Genomic DNA, 16,369 nt, shown 5'->3' on the forward strand with positions numbered 1-16,369 from the left:
CGCCCGCCTGCCCACCCTCGCGCGAAGCGCGCGCGAGAGAGCGTTCTCTTTCTCGGATGTGCCCTCTTCCGTCTCGCTCCCGCCCGCCCGCACGTCGCGCAACCCGTCGTCCACAACCCCCTTCGTCCCGGCGCCGCGCGTCCTCCTACCATCCCGTCTTCCTCCTCTCGCCTCCGTCCACTCACTCACTCTCTGGCAACTCGTTGGATTTTTTCGCGTCACGAGGCGGTGTAATTTATTTGGCCGAGGTAGAGAGGCACCCGCGGAGGTGGTCGACGAAGCGAGCGGGGGTTGGGTTGGCGGGTACGGGGGCTACGAGGGGATATATCGCGGGAGAATAGGTGGAGGCGGCAGAGGTGAGGCGGCACGGAGGCGGAGGTGACGCGGCTAGAATGAGAGCACGAGGGATAGCACCACGGGGGGGAGGAGGAGGAGGGGAGGGGGGGGGAGTTAGGAGGGGGCTGGTTTCAGTTTATTTTGTGGGTCCTACCTACCCGCTCGTCACTGTCCAACCCCGTTGGTCAGTCGGTACGTTGTTCCCCGTGCTCTGTCTCGCTCTTCTTCTTCTCTAGCGCAGCTTCGTTTCCTCTTTCGTTTTTGTATTCGCATCCCTCTTCTCCCGCGCATCCCATCCCGCCCACCCTTCTCGCTCTTATACGTATCACCGTCCTTTTTTTTCGCTCTGTCTCTTTTTTCCTCTTCTCCCCCGCCACCCCCATCTCTTTTTTTTACCTTGCTCTATCCGTCTCTCTCTATCGCGACTGTATACGTATATAATATAACCCACTCGTACGTTCCACGCGAACAGCAACGCCGATATAATATTAAAAAAAAAAAAAAAAAAAAAAACTCGGGACTTCCTGATGGATCCGCTCCTGTATTTTTCGATTACTTCGCGAGCACGGTTTTTCCCCGGTGCAATCCGACGACCCCCGCGCGCCGACGCTCCGCCCTTCACCTGTTCCACCTGTCAACTCGCCGAGAGGGCTGCGCCTTCTGCTGGAAATTGAAAAGATCCTCGGTGTGATTTGTCGTCGTTCCACGGACTGTCTTTGTCGAACGCGAACGACAAAACTACACGTATCCCTTGAGCTCTCGCGCAATAACTCTCGCGAAATAGATATATTTTTCTTTTTTTTTCTTCCCCTCTTTTTTCCTCTAATTGTAATTTGTGACTTCAAAACACTGGAAGGGAAGAAACTCTCTTTCTCTCTCGTGTCTCTCCGTTTCACATCACGTTTTCCGTACCTTTATCTTCATTATCGCGCTGCATCGTCGTGTCTTACGAAATTTGTTTAAGCATTTTTTTTTGCAGTTGTAAAAGTCTATCGAATCTCTTTTTTACAGCGCTTTTATCGCGCGTCGAAGATTCTCTTTAGCAGTACCTTAAACCGAACATTCACGTGCGACACAAGATCCGACGATAAGTACTAACGTCGGAACGTCGTCGGGGTGCTATTGCTTCGGGCGATCGAATCGATCTCGCGGCCGCTGACGTTTACGGTAAGATCGTAGTTTTCCGCTGACCGCGGGCCGTCCCGTCCGCTTCTGAATCGCGGCGGACTTATCGATCCGCCCCCGCCGTATTAACGGCGTCGATTAGATAACAATAATACCCACGCTTCGCCGGGAGTATTACGCTACGCCAGCTGCGCACTTCTTGGTCGATTATCCGTTCGCGCTCCGGCCACGCCGCCGGACTTCTAACTAGTTGCGCGCGCGGTGGTACTAATGAGAGCCCCCGCGTCCACGAGAATCTCTCATCCATCATCCTTCCGCGCTATTTCCGATTCGCGCCGCGCACGTTCCGCGGGACTATCCCTCGCACTCGATAATTCGCGCTTCGTTACCTTATTGGCTACTTAGAATTCTTTGGTACTTAAACCACCAGTCAGTTTTTTATTTATTTTTTACGAGGCAACGCATTGAAAAGTCCTTTATTGCCCGGCGTGGCTCACGTCTACCGAAGTAATGAGTTTTTTTTTTACGCGCGGATCCTTTGATTGGATTGAAATCAATTTGTTCTTAACGAAAGATCATCGGGGATATTTATTAGCAGTTTCGTGTGACGAGCTTTGTTTTTGTCACGTTTCGGTAAATGAAAGTTTTCGCTCCGAAGCAATTTCGCTTTTTCGTTATTCAATTTGAATTTAAATTCGTCCGCGAAGCCTACAGAGAGTATAAGATCCAGACGCCACTTCTCTCCGCCGGTCAATCCCCAGATCGCCATTCACCCGAGCACTAAGTGGTAAATAACTTGGTTATCGATTACAAAAAGATGGGCTCCCGGCCTCCCGAGGGGGTTTCCCCTGCGCCTCTGCAGCCGCAGCCGGGGGGCTCATCAATTCGGGTCGGCGTAACAAATTTTATATCCGTCTTTGCGCCTTATTACTTTTTCAGACGCGAGCGCTCGGAACAGTCGATATCTCCGACGGGCGGGTTCTTGTTACAAAACGCTCTGTCGACCTCTCACAATCGCTCGTGAGAGACGTCGGTGGACCTGTCTCGCTCTCGCCGAGGCCGGGATACCGGGATGTCTCTCTCCGTCTCTCGCGCTCACCCTCCCCCTCTCCCCTCTCTCTCTCTCTTCCCTCGCGCCTCCACCCCCGTCCTCTATCTGTCTCTTCCTTATTCTCCGCTACGTCTCATCCCTTCCTCCTTCGTCTCCTCTTCCGCCTGGCCCACCACCTCTCCTTGCTGCATCCCTTGGTGCCGCTTCCACTAGCTCTCCTCGCCAGGAATATAAAGATCTCGACGATCTCGGTTGTAGCGGCCAACCCAGTGGCGTAACTACGAATTTCAAAGCTTCCCTATTTTACGACGCGGTGTTTCGACGCCGAAAACCCCTCCCTTCGCGCGTGCCTTATCCCCTTCTCGATTCTGATCGATAACGTTTCATTAGGTTTATCGCCTCGAACGTCGCGTCGAGGCGATTTGGATAAAATGTACGAATCAAATTTTAATAATGTAACTTGCGGAAATAATTCGAAGTCGTTCTTCTCTTGAGCGAAATCATGCAGAGAATGTTATTTAGGGCCGACGGAAAAATAAGATTTTACGGCTATTCGATTAGCATAATTAAACATGGAAAATCCCATCGAGAGCGCGACGTGAAGGCGATCAACGCGTCGGACCGAGTTAATGAATTAATTAAGTAATCGATCAGTCGGGGTGGGACGCGTCAAAAGTAGCGCGGAGTAGGGTTTCGCGCGTCTCGTTTCGCAGATGCGTTTCTTTGCCGGTGCAGCAGCGAGGGAAGAGGGATGCGCCGAGAAAAAAGAGCGCAGCCGTCGCTCTTTGGCGACGAAAAGAAAGGCGGTCAACACGAAAGCTCTCGCAGGGGCTTTTATGAACTCTGCGTTATAATACGCATATACCGAGACGTAAAATAACGTTAACAATGATGAGCGGAATGTTTTTCCTTGACAATGTAATTTATCGTCGTTGAGATATAACGTTTTTCATTAACGTTGCTTATTGCCTGAAAAATTGTGGCGCTAAATTAGTTTAACTACGTAAAACCTTTAAGAAATTATCTCTCCTTTTGCTTAACGATTTGATTTTTTAGATATTGAAAGATACAAAAGATTCTACCGTGGTGAATCTCGCGGCGTTTATTTCTACCGTAGGACGGTATAGTTTTAATAATCAGTCGCAAGCATCGCGACGCGCGACGAAAATAGACGCGAGCGTCAGTCCTTAATTTGGAGTTGTTAAGCGCGCGTTTGTTGCGCTCGGCGCATAATAATCGCGCGAAAACCGTGTGGCTGTAGCAGCGGAAAAAAAATCAGCCTTGAATCAAAAGAAACGCCTACGAATCGACACGCGCTCTCGCAAGCGTGCGCTTTCGTGCATGCACCGGTGCGCTTTGACGCCTTTCTGTATCGTGTACACACGCGCGCGCGAACGCACGACATACACGCGTCGAAACGAGGCCCCCTCGACGTCAACGATGAAACGCATACGTACACGTGCACAAGGAGCACTTGGGATACCTAAAGCGGAAATTCGAGGTGTGTACGTGGTTGCGAGTGTATCTGCCGCGGCGCCTTGGGGCAGAGAGGCGACGAGAGGGGGGCGGGGGGCGGCGGAAGGAGTGCAGGCAGAGGGTGCTAGGAGGCCAGGGCGGTTGCTCGGGGAGTTGGGGGCGGCGTGCAGGGTGGTATGATGACAAAACATTCGCTCTGAGCTTCCGCAGGGGATCGGGGGCGCGGGGGCCGCTCGATGTACAGCCGAAGGGGTTGGGGGTGGCGCAGGGGGGGGGGAGAAAGGGTGGCGAGACGGAGGGGAGCTGGGTTAGGTTCGCGGCTGCTCTCGGGGGCCAGGGGTGACCGCGCGGGGGTGTGGGGAAACGTGAGCGCCGGGCGGAAAGAGACCTCCATCCACCAGCCTCACCCTCACCCTCTTTCTCCTCCTCCTCTTCCTCCTCCTCCTCCTCCTCTGTAAGCGAGGTGAGGTTGTACGGTCGGCTCGCGTCGTTCGTGTGAAACGCGCGTGTACGTGTGTATCTCGCGCACGGACGCGTATGGTCGCGCGCGGTTGTGTACACGAGTGTTACTACTTCGTGTACTACCCTCGGCGAGTGTGTGGAGAACGGGCGAAGGATGAAAGAGGAAGAGAGAGAGAGAGAGAGAGAGAGAAAGAGAGAAACAGATAGTACAAGAGAGAAAGAGAGAGAGTAAGAGAGAGAGAGGAAGGGAACACGGCGACGTGGCGAGGAGGTTTATATCCATCATTTTGTATTTCTCGCAGACATAAAAATCTATACCATCGCCAACCCTCCCCCCGCCCGTTCGCCCACCGACAGCAGCACACCGCGCCACGCCACACCACACCACGCACAACACCGCCACGCCGTTTCGCTTCGCGCCAGAGCTTCGCGTCCCTTCGCCGCGACCGACCAACGCTTTCACCACCCATTCCGAGCACCTTCTCTCCCGCTCCTCTCGCGACCTACTCACCCTCGTCTCCCGTTTTCCCATCCCCCTTTCCATCACCCGCGCCCTACGTACGGAGCCGAACCCTGGCTGTGCATCGAGAGAGAGAGTACAACCGCCGCCGCCTCTCACTTCTTCTCCGTCACCCCTGCACCGCGGGATGGATGGATAGATGGATGGATGGATGGATGGGGTTGGGCCGTGGGGGGTGGGATAGGGTGGAGCGGGAGTGCAAATATCGTATTTATTGTATGACGGGTCCGCGTATCCCGAGCTAACGCCTCCTGCCGGCCCACTTCCTCCTCCTCCTCTTCCTCTTCCTTCTCCTCTTTCCAGCGCATCGAGAGAGCGAGCGCGTCCCTTTTTCCGACTTGCTCTCTCGCCTCGTCGCTCTCTGCTTCCTCCCTCCCTGTGTGTATGTATGTATGTATGAATGTATGTACGTGTGCGCGTTTCGCACCTTTCGAGAATGCTTCTTTCGCTCTTTATAACGCCCGGGACATACTCGGACCACCCTCGGGTCGGGCCCTTTGCCGAGGGTGGCCTCACTAAGGGAACGAGAAGAGAACGACATTGTCGTCGTCGTCGTCGTCATCGCCGCCGCTGTGACTCTTTGTAGTATAATCGTTTGACGACGAGGATCGAGTTATCATTGGCACTCTCCTCCGCTTTCTTCTCCCTCGTCCCCACCCTCCTCCCCCTCCCGCCGTCTCTCGCTCGCCGGAGGTAATTATGAATACTGTTCAAAGCGAGGCAATAAGGACGCGCTGATTGAACGTTTAATAGGAGGTTTAATATCGCGCCCGCCCTGCGCCGCGTTCGCGCTGCTTGGCATAACAACAAGTGGATTTATAACGACGCGACTACCTCCTCGGCTCGCGCGGGCGGTGGCAGAGGCGCGAATATTCGTTGTTAGTGGTCGCGGCCGCGAGCACACTCGGACGCGTGTTGCACCGCGGCGCTTTGCTGCACGGACGACCGACTGTAATTCGCTTTTATCGAATGACGAGGGCGAGCCGCCCCTTTCACGCGCCGCACGTGAAGTAATTATCGGACAAATGCATCGGTGTGTCTTGGACACGAGAGAGAGTGACTGGTACCGCTGGTATGTGACCTGAAAGTGGATGAAAGGGAGCCGTTATACGTACAAGGGATGTCACATCGCTTTTGTGAAACGCCTTTAAATTTTACAAGGATGACAAATCTTATTTCAAATGTTCTTGTTGCAATTTTACAATATCGATGTAAATAATTAGACCGGAAAAAATACAATGACTATAGAAGCAATAGAAATATATAAAATTATGAGATAACGTGGCGCGCGCTCGCGCGCGTGCAATACTTGTCGACTGCGCGTCATGTCGGAGAAACGACTCTCATTGCAAGACACGGCGCTTTTAGTAAAACGCCAACGCCCCATACATGCGCGCGAAATCCAGGGGGGGGGGACGAGCGAGGGGGATGATGGCAAGAGTACGAAAGCGGTGAGGAGGGGGGGGGGAGCGAGGTTCTGTTGTGGATGTCAGAAGCAAATGTGCTTTCGGCGCGGAAGGAGCTTAAGGAGCCCGTAAATTTCCACACCGTGGAAAAACGACATGCACGAGCCTGTTGAAATCCTCTTGCCCGAGCAGAAGGTCCTTCCCCACCTTCCCTACTCTCTTTCGAACTCAGTTTCTCTCCTTTTTTTTCTACCCTCGCTTGTTTCCCCCCTTTTTTATTTCTCTTTCTGCCGCCGCGTGTCTCCCCCTCCCCTCCCACGCCTACCCTTTACACTCGCGGCGCGCGAGGCTATTGGCCACTTTCGAATTTAATTTTCTCACACAGCGGCGATGCCGAAAAACATTTACGGGCTATAAAGGATCGCCAATGGGGGTCGGGGTGGGAAGTGCAAACTATGGTTAGAAAAAAGAGAGGGAGAAGGAGAGAGAAAGTTCGCCGGAAACGGGAGGAGGAGGAGGGGAGGAGACTCGTATGCGTCTGACCGCAAAACTGACGAGCCAGAGATGGCGAACGTTACCGTCGAACGATCTTTGAGGGACGTAAAATGTCGTGATGCGACGATAGACATCGAATGTGCCGGCGGCGAGACGTCGGGACGTGTCGCGACGCCGACGTCTCGAAATTCTGTAATCGAACGCCTGCCGCCGGTAACGATATCTGAGCCGTGGAACAGTGGTATCAGTCTTGTATTCCCTATTTTCAGAGATAAAAGCACTTAAAAGTACTTAATAGAAAATTCAATTGTTTCGTTGCAGATATCTTTTTGTGGCGAATACTTTTAGAAAACTTTAAAACTACAAGTATTTTATCAGGAGACACGGTAGTGGCTTGGTATTATAACACTTTAATCTACGTGTGGCTATTATATATATTGTGATATTATTATTTTATAATATATATTAATTTTATATTAAAGAAAAAAATTTTATATTTGTATAAGAAAAAAATTGAAAAAGTTTACGTGATACGATCCGATTCTTCATCTTTCTATCATTTGATGTTTATGTTTGATTTTAATTCGCCTCTATTATAACTTATCCGCTTAACGGTAATTGCTAAAAAAAAAAATTGTGTCAAATTTAAAACTTGTATTCGACAAAAATTAACGCAAGAGGTTTGCGTCGTACGGGAAATAAATGCGATCGCGTTAGTCGTATCGCGAGTGTAAAGTACCCGCGAGTTGATAAATTTTGCCATCAGCGCGCACGCCGCGATTAATGAATCATAATTGGCGGTAAGAGGGGGAGGATCGCGCGAAGGTGGAAGAGGAGCCGAAGGAAATAAAAGGCGGAAACGCGTGCGAAAAGGAGAGAGGGGAAAGAAGAGAGAGAGAGAGGGAGGAGCGGAAGAAGTGAGAAAAGGTGGCGGAATAAAAGGGTGGAGGCCGCAATGAGCTGAGCTTTTCCACGCTTCCCCTAATTACATTTTCATACGAACCGTTTCCCCTTTATTTTCTTCCTCCACCCCACGACCATTTTTCCCAGAGTTAAATCCCCCCCCCCCAACCTCCGTTCTCCGTCAACGACTGCTACCCTTTTCTTCCGTTTCTTCGCCCTCTCTCGTCTCTGCGTCTTCGTCTCTTTTCCTTTTCACTCTGCCCCTCCCCCTCTCCCCTCTCCCCACCGATGACCCTTTCATCTCTCTCGCGTCTTTCCGCGCTTGGAAAAACGCTTTAATACATTTTCACCGCCCGTCGCCGCGCGCGCGAAGGGAGGAAAAGAAGGTGAGAGGGAAAACAAGAGAAATATCACCCTCCAGGTCGCAGCCTCGAAACGCGTCAATTTCCGCGACGCGCGCGTACAAGTCCCCGCATTAAGGGGCGCATTAAGGAGCGCATTCAGCAAAGGCTCCGGGCTCTGAAGCGGACTGTCTGTGAAACGGATTCTGAGTTCCAAAGTCCGAAGCCGAGATTACTATTGCACCGAAGAGACGTACTTGCCGCGGAGTTCGCGACGTTAGTTTTGAGCCAGTTCCCGAAGTCAGTTTCCCCGTCATTTATTTCGGCACCCGTCATTAACGGTAATCGCGCGTGCGTTTTCTTTCACATTATGACGTCAATGTGATCAACGGTGATCTTGATCGCATCTCCAACCCTTGGTCGCGACACATATTCGATCTTCGACATTCTCGGGAAAGTTTCTAATGCTTTTCGGAGTACATACAAAGACAGAAAATGCATTATCATTATTTTTTTGTTATTTTCTTTCGTTTCACAAGCACCTCTGACCTACCGTAATTCTCGGCGGTGAACGTCGATTTTTGCTGCCGACGACTCGTGCTCGTCCCTCCGCGTATACGTCGCCCTCTCCATGATACATCGAGCGCGCGCGAGACATAATCGCTTTAATACATTTCCACTGCGTCCTCGCTGCGAAACATAAAAGCGGCCATCCCCGTAAAAGTTATATGGGACAATGCTTGACGTTGGCGCGTCGTCGCCTTAGACCGAATACACTGAACACTACTCGACCGCGTTACTTCGTATCGTCGCGGGGATACGCCGCGACGTCAGAAGACGCGTAGCGTGTACTAATTCCTCTCAGTCGGTTAAAACCTTCGTACGTCTCTTGTTTCCTTTATTGAAGTAAAATATGTCGGAGAAATCGATTTTCGAGTTATAACCGGCACCCAACGAGTGCCGGCACTCACACATTTTCTCTGGTACGCCGTGCGTTGCAGCCGCTTCACGTTAAAGGCTACGAAATTGGAGTTTTACAAAATTGTACAAAGAGTAATTAAATTTGCATGTGAATTTTACGAGAGTTTACGCCTCGCAGCGAGAATTAAACGGCGATGTGCAAATGATATCCCTGCGTATTTGCAATCGGTAAACGCGACGGATTTCGTATGCGACGCAATAGCCGGGCGCTCGTATGGTCGGATAATCCCATTCCCGTCCGAGAGTGGACACGCCGCTTTTCCCATCGTAGCCACTCGCTTAACTTTGCGAAAGTCAGCGGGAGACGAGACTGGGGAAGAGGAAGAAGAAGAAGAAGAAGAAGTGCTGGTAGTAGTAGACGGCGGGACGAGGGAACACGGAAAGCCTTCGATTCTTCTTTCGCTCTCGTGCGTTTGTTTACAGAGGACCTCGATAGAAGGTGGCTGGCGCGGAACGAGGGTACAGGACCTCGACAGCAAGAAGGGGAGGAGAGGAGAGGGATCCAGAGTGGAGAGAGACCGTAACAGAAAAGTACCTATAGGGTAGACGCGCGAAGAGCGAGACGAGACGGGTGGGGAGGGGAGAGGGGAACGCGGAGGAAGAAACGAGCCGAAGTGGTGGAGAAGAAGGAGGATGAGGCGCGGGCAAAAAAAAAAGGATTCGAGAATTCTCGAGGCGAAGAGTCGAGTGGTTGGGTGGTCGAATAATAGAGCTGCCCTTAATACCGTCATCCCCGCGCTATCCCCGGGTTAAACGAGGGAAGAGGTCGACGGAGGAAACAGCGCGCCGCGCGAGAGAGAAAGAGAGAGAGAGAGAGATGAGAGGCAGGGGTTTGGGTGGCGGTGGTAGCGAAGGACGCGAGGCCGGTTGAGGAGGGCGGTGGAGGGACCCAAGGGGGGTCAGGATGGTCGCTCGTGGTTCGTGTGCCGCCGCCGCCGCGCCGCCGCCACCGCCGCCGTCGGGTGGGAAACAGGAGAACGGAATAGAAGGGATGATAACATTTGTATCATATTTAACGCTAGAACGAGCGGGTTAAGGGGTGGAAGACAGCCTCCACCCGCCGGCCACCTTCTTCCTCGTCGTCTCCTTCGGTCTTCTCTCCCGCACTCTTGGTCACCCTCCTCCCCCGCCACCCGTCGCCTCGGTCTCCCTCATAACCGCGCTCCTCCGCCGCCACCCTAGAACGCCACCTCGCACCCCCTTTGCCCCCCTCGACCCCCTTGCTCTCGCCACTCCGAGTAATATACCACTGAAATCAATACCACCACACTGCCTTCTCTATTTACCCAAGCTCATCATCCGTACACAAATTTATTGCGTGTCCCTAGCAGCATCGAAACATCCCTCCCGAGCTGCCAAGGATATCTGGCGCGGCCAGATTGCGATTTCGTAGTAGTCCGGTTAATGTCACGCGACCCATTTAACGCGTTTCTTCTCGGAAATCCTGCTGCCTTTTGTCGAAAAGTGTGTTCCGATTATCTCGTCCGGTCCGTCTGCTATTGCATCTTCCAAAAATGTCGGTCCTCGGAGGCTCGAACTGAATGCGTTTTTAGCGCAAAATCTTTTCTTCGCATCAAATAAAACCAAAACACGTACGGTCAAATAATAGATAAAAATATCTTGGTTTAATCCTCAAATACTTGATAATTAACTTGGTGATCCTAAGAGAAGTCTACTCGTGCTTCTTATTTCTTTTAAACGCATTGGTACTCGCTGCAAAAGATAATCCAAGATGCGAAGATACGCATGAGAAAAGGAGGAAACACTCGTAGATTTTACGCGTTACTTTTAATTACCCCGGACTTCTTTTAATTCTCGATTTCAATTTTCCTTAAACCATGCGGACAATTTTCTCCCGTCGAGCAGCAGTCGAATGTAATTTATGCATGCGCTGGGACGTCGGATAAGATCACGTTAGGCGGCCGTTGGCGGGGGAATTTTTTAAATACCCGCGCCGCAGCTGAATTACTTAAAACGTCCGCGACGCGCACAGGTGGTTTCGTGCGTCCGTATGCGACGCACCCGCACCATCTCGCATGCACCGTCGCACATACGTACGTGCGAGACGCACGCGGGGTGCATCGATGGGACGTTATACGCTGCGATAATATTACGTCATTAGGCGGGCAATGCTACTATCGCGTGCCCTGCTTTGAGCTCGTTATGCACCACGTTCTGCGAGAACGTGGAGGCGGTCGGCGGGGAGCGGGGCGGGGCGGGGCGCGCGAGGCACCGCTCTTGCACCGAGTGAAAGATAACCGATAAGTAGTGTTACGAGATAAATGCCACATAAATTAGCCGCGCGCTACGATATACGCTCTACACGCCACACGTATGGCGCGGACGCAAAATTGCCGGGACGGGTAACGGGACTTGTTATTATAGATACAGCCCGGTATAAGATAAACGTTGTACACGATAGCCGCAAATTGTTTCGCGAATGACGAAATGTATAGGTAATTCCGATAACGTCCACCCCATAATTATTTGCACGCGGTCAATTTCGGATTCCGAAGTACGTGAGGGCGAGGGTCGACGAAATTACGCGGAACAAACGCGTAATCTTTTTCTTTTTGAATAATTCAACATTTAACCGCCGTGCCTTAATTGACCGCAAACGTCTTGATTCGCGGAGTCGGATTACGCATTCACGGGCTCACGTCGGGATGCGCCGCGCGCTGGAGCTTATTGCCTCCGGGCCGTACTACGCGCCCGTTAATTTATTGTTCGAGCACAATCGGAGCATCGCGTGAGCGGAGGCACCAAGATTAATAATGCATCTCGGAGGGTGCGTCCGCGCCAGTATAGGACGCGCGAGAATGTGGGTCGAGTTGCTCGTCTACTTGGACGGACGAGGTGCATCAAAAGCTCGTTGATGCACTCGGGCTCGGGTAGACTGGCCGACTGCTCGCGCGGAGCGTGTCTCGTTATCATCGTTCTCACGGGTCGTTTTGAATTTTTTTTTTCAGGAGAGCGACGCTGAGAAGAGCGATCAGGACCTGGTCGTCGACGTGGCGAACGAGGTAAGGGATTGTCATTGAATAAACGCCGTTTGTTTGTTAATTTTTAGATGAATATATATCTATTAACATAATCTTAAATTTGTCTACACGCAACTATAATTATCTTGCATAATTGCTTTGCATGCAAGTTTTGAACTTTACACTTGTTTAATGTCAATTAAAAACTAACGTTGCTGGGAGAAACGATGCGAAATGATTTTGATAGCCATGCTTTTGTACTTTTAGAAAGTGAAAAGTATATTTTGATATTAAAAAAAAAACGAGGGAAAAAAGTTGTGCGAGATAAAGATATAAATTGCCGAGGATCTAAAAGACTCGTGCTATCGCATGCTATGCTTAAGTACGATTATTTGCGTGTTGTTCGCTTAACGAAAAATCCTGATATTTGCGTGTCGCGAAAGGAGGCGTCGTCGCCGCACGCGAACGGGGAGCACTCGGACCCACGTGAAAACGGCACCCTGGAGAAGCTGGGCGCACCGGGCCACGTTGGCGGACCGGTATCCGGCGCGGGCTCGGCATCCGTAAAGGACAGGCCGCCGTCGCGCAGCGGCAGCTCCTCCGCCCGTAGTACACCGTCTCTGAAAAGTAAAGATGTAAGATCTCGCGGAGAGTAAGCTTATTCGGCGCTGCGACCCGGCCCAGTCCGTGACTCTGTCGCTCACATACATACCAAAAAAAAAAAACCCTCCCGCGGTGCGAACGTAAAAAGTCGATCTCTCTTCTAATTTGCGTGGTACCCTAGGGTCGTCAGACGATGCCATCTTTCTCTTCATGTATCTATTTTCGAGCGATAAAACGGTGATCAAATCCGGCAAACGGCATAACAAAACTATACTGATTGTTGAAATAACCGGCGAAAGCATCTTTAATCGAGCACAAAGAATTTATTGTATGACGCAATTTCTGCGCAGAGCTCTTGCGTCTGACGGCCCTAACGATATCGATAACATCTCCGCGACAGCACATATATATATATATATTTTTTTTGTTCGTTAACTCACTCGACTGATCGTCTCGAGGCAGCGGCTCTCTGCCGCCGCATGCGAAACGAAACGCGAAGGGAAAAGATATCGCGTATTATATATATATATATATATATACGACCGGCTGAGCACGGTCAGCTTGCATTCGCAATCGGCACGAGGTCGAGAGCTTTAGCTACGATTGCGAGATCAGTGAGCGTCTGCAAAAGCTACCCGCAAAACACGTACCGTGCCGTTCGCCAGGTCGACAAGCCGGGTACACCTGTGGCGGCGGCGAAGGGCTCGCGCAGTTGTACGCCAACTATGGGCTGCATCCCTGGGTCCTTGGCGCGGGTCTATCATCCGCCATCGTCGCAGCAAACGCCACCGCAGGGTTATCAGGGCTTGCCATCCCGCGGCAATGAGCCGCCGCAGTCGCCCTCGCCATACAGCAACTTGCCATACGCGCGGCCCTCCATGGTGATTCACGACCCCGTAACACCTTAGTCCTTACGTTACCACGCTTTCATCAATTCATTGAGATACATTAGTTTTATGTATATATGCGACTGAAAAGAAAAGAGTATAAATTGATTTTGGACTACAACCGCTTACATATAATTTCTTTCGACTCTAGAAGGACTTCTGCATGTAAGCAGCATTATTCTCTCCGATTGTCTCTATGGATATCGTAAAACTGATCTAGATTGAATCTGATGAAATCTAAATCTAGCGGACTGAAGAGAGAGGGGGGGGGGGATTATATATCGTGAATGATCAGAAAGGTCAAACTGGCAGAGGTCCTCTTAGGGTTGAATCTCGCGATCAATCTCGTGTCAGACTCATGCAAAAACCATCCAAATCGACGGTGACCGTTTCCTAAAAAGCCACTATCAGACTACGCATTGGAGATTGAGATTAAGATTGAGGAGGATTAAGATTGAAGCCCAGTCAATGAGAACAAAGTAGATCGAGATTGGAGATTGAAATTTAGGACTTCGTCTATTTTTCCAATCTTTAATCTCAATGGCTCGGTAATGGCTTGACGATTTTTTTGGTCACGTGGTGGCATGTGACATTTTTACAGACAGAGAATAATAAAGTATAGACGTTGTAATAAAGCATAAATTTCTAGTCAAACTTTATAACTTCTTTTTCTTATTTTCCGCAATTTGTGCGTTAAATCCTGTGACACCTTATATATTGAAATTATTCTGCAATGAAAAACTTAAAGCAGCCAATAAAGTTTAATCTTTACATTAATTTGTCGTTTGACAAAAAGTGGCTTTCAAATTCGTGAAAGTCTTCTTAAACTACTTAATAAATATTTAAGTTGATGAGAATAATTAATAAGTACGAAATCAATACTAAAATGTTAAGAGAATCGACGTTAATTTGGTCTTCGCATATTCTTCCTCCTCGAAAGAATAATAAAAGTCGGTGAAAAGGTCTCATGCTTTGCTGATGCGTTCAGCAAAGCGCTCAGTGATTCTTTATTATAATTGATTTTTACACTTAGATATAGGCAAGAACCAATCAAATTAAAAATCACTGAGCGCTCACCGAGCTGCTTTGTTTGCTGAACGCAGCTCTATTATCAATCTTATTATCAATCTTAATCTCAATCTTCAATGTAGTCTGATACGACGGCTCTAAGGCCATTTATTTCGCTTTTTTTTTTGTGCTAAACAGACGCGCCTTTATTTTTCCCCTCACGATGTCTTCTGCGCATCGCGATACTAACAATAAGCGACCGTCTCTTCCGCAGATCGGTTTCGACGGTCACATGAGGATACCCGCGAGTAACGGACTGAACAACATCGCAGGTGGCAAACCGTACGTAATTATTATAATTTACGTGAAGTCGTCTTGGGTCTTGCCAAGTCACACTTCCGCTACCGTCCCCTATACAGCACATCGTGTCGCGATAGGAGCGCGTTAAACACTTACCGTTCATTTCGCGCAGGGCGTACTCCTACCATATGAACGGCGAGGGCCAACTGCAGCCCGTACCATTCCCCACGGACGCTCTGGTAGGACCGGGCATCCCCCGTCACGCACGTCAGATTAACACCCTGACACACGGCGAGGTGGTCTGCGCCGTCACGATCTCGAATCCGACCAAGTACGTCTACACCGGCGGCAAGGGTTGCGTCAAGGTCTGGGACATCGGCCAAAGTGTCGGCAGCGCCAGCGTGAAACCAGTTTCGCAGCTGGACTGTTTGCAGCGTGACAATTACATCAGGTGAGTGCTCTGAGTGGTTCGTGATCTCGCAGTTGCGTCCAAACGTCCCGTTGGTCTTTGGATACTCTCGCGAAAAGATTTTCTCTCGCGCGCGCGCGTACGTATAATTTGATCTGATAAAACAGGTGGCGAATAAAATCACATTTCTTCTGATAATAAGTAAAATAATTTTGTCTAAAGGGAAAAGAGAGACGTTGTTCTAAGTGATTGCATAAATTAAAGCGATTATATTTATCGGAATTAAGCTTCTTAACAGCAAAGCCAATTAAGCGAGGGACATTGAGCGAAATCGGCATCTTCAAACCTTCCGCAGGTCCGTGAAACTTCTGCCTGACGGGAGGACCCTGATCGTCGGCGGAGAGGCCAGCCAGCTGAGCATCTGGGACCTGGCGAGTCCCACGCCCAGAATTAAGGCGGAACTGACCTCGTCGGCGCCCGCGTGCTACGCCCTGGCGATCTCGCCGGACTCGAAGGTCTGCTTCAGCTGCTGCAGCGACGGCAACATCGCCGTGTGGGACCTGCAGAATCAGACGTTGGTCAGGCAGTTCCAGGGTCACACGGACGGCGCGTCCTGCATCGACATCTCCGCCGACGGGTCGAAACTGTGGACCGGCGGCCTCGACAACACCGTGCGGTCCTGGGACCTTCGCGAGGGCAGGCAGCTGCAGCAGCACGACTTCACCTCGCAGATATTCTCCCTCGGTTACTGCCCCACCGGCGAGTGGCTGGCCGTCGGGATGGAAAACTCGAACGTCGAGGTGCTCCACGCCACCAAGTCCGATAAGTACCAGCTGCATCTGCACGACTCCTGCGTGCTCTCGCTGCGTTTCGCCTCCTGCGGCAAGTGGTTCGTCTCGACCGGCAAGGACAATCTGCTGAACGCGTGGCGTACGCCGTACGGTGCTTCAATATTTCAGGCAAGTAGTCGAATGCAGACCAATCGACGATACAATTCACATTCTTTTGTCTCCGTTTGGCATTAAACTGGAGTCGCATTCTAAAATCTTAGCATTCAGGCAAAGCGAAATATATGCATACAGGAT

At 50.7% G+C, this 16,369-nt stretch overlaps 1 protein-coding gene across 1 annotated transcript in view; it reads left to right on the forward strand.

Annotated features, from left to right (window-relative positions):
* Positions 1 to 16,369, forward strand: part of LOC105450482 (protein groucho-like) — a 66,777-nt gene that overhangs the window by 46,131 nt on the left and 4,277 nt on the right. The window contains 6 exon segments of the mRNA XM_011690334.1: positions 12,066 to 12,119; positions 12,521 to 12,712; positions 13,346 to 13,561; positions 14,850 to 14,917; positions 15,048 to 15,326; positions 15,640 to 16,243. Coding sequence (XP_011688636.1) covers positions 12,066 to 12,119; positions 12,521 to 12,712; positions 13,346 to 13,561; positions 14,850 to 14,917; positions 15,048 to 15,326; positions 15,640 to 16,243 — 1,413 coding nt within the window.

The sequence above is a fragment of the Wasmannia auropunctata genome, unplaced genomic scaffold, assembly GCF_000956235.1.
Source record: "Wasmannia auropunctata unplaced genomic scaffold, wasmannia.A_1.0 LD336061.1, whole genome shotgun sequence".
Lineage (NCBI taxonomy): Eukaryota > Metazoa > Arthropoda > Insecta > Hymenoptera > Formicidae > Wasmannia > Wasmannia auropunctata.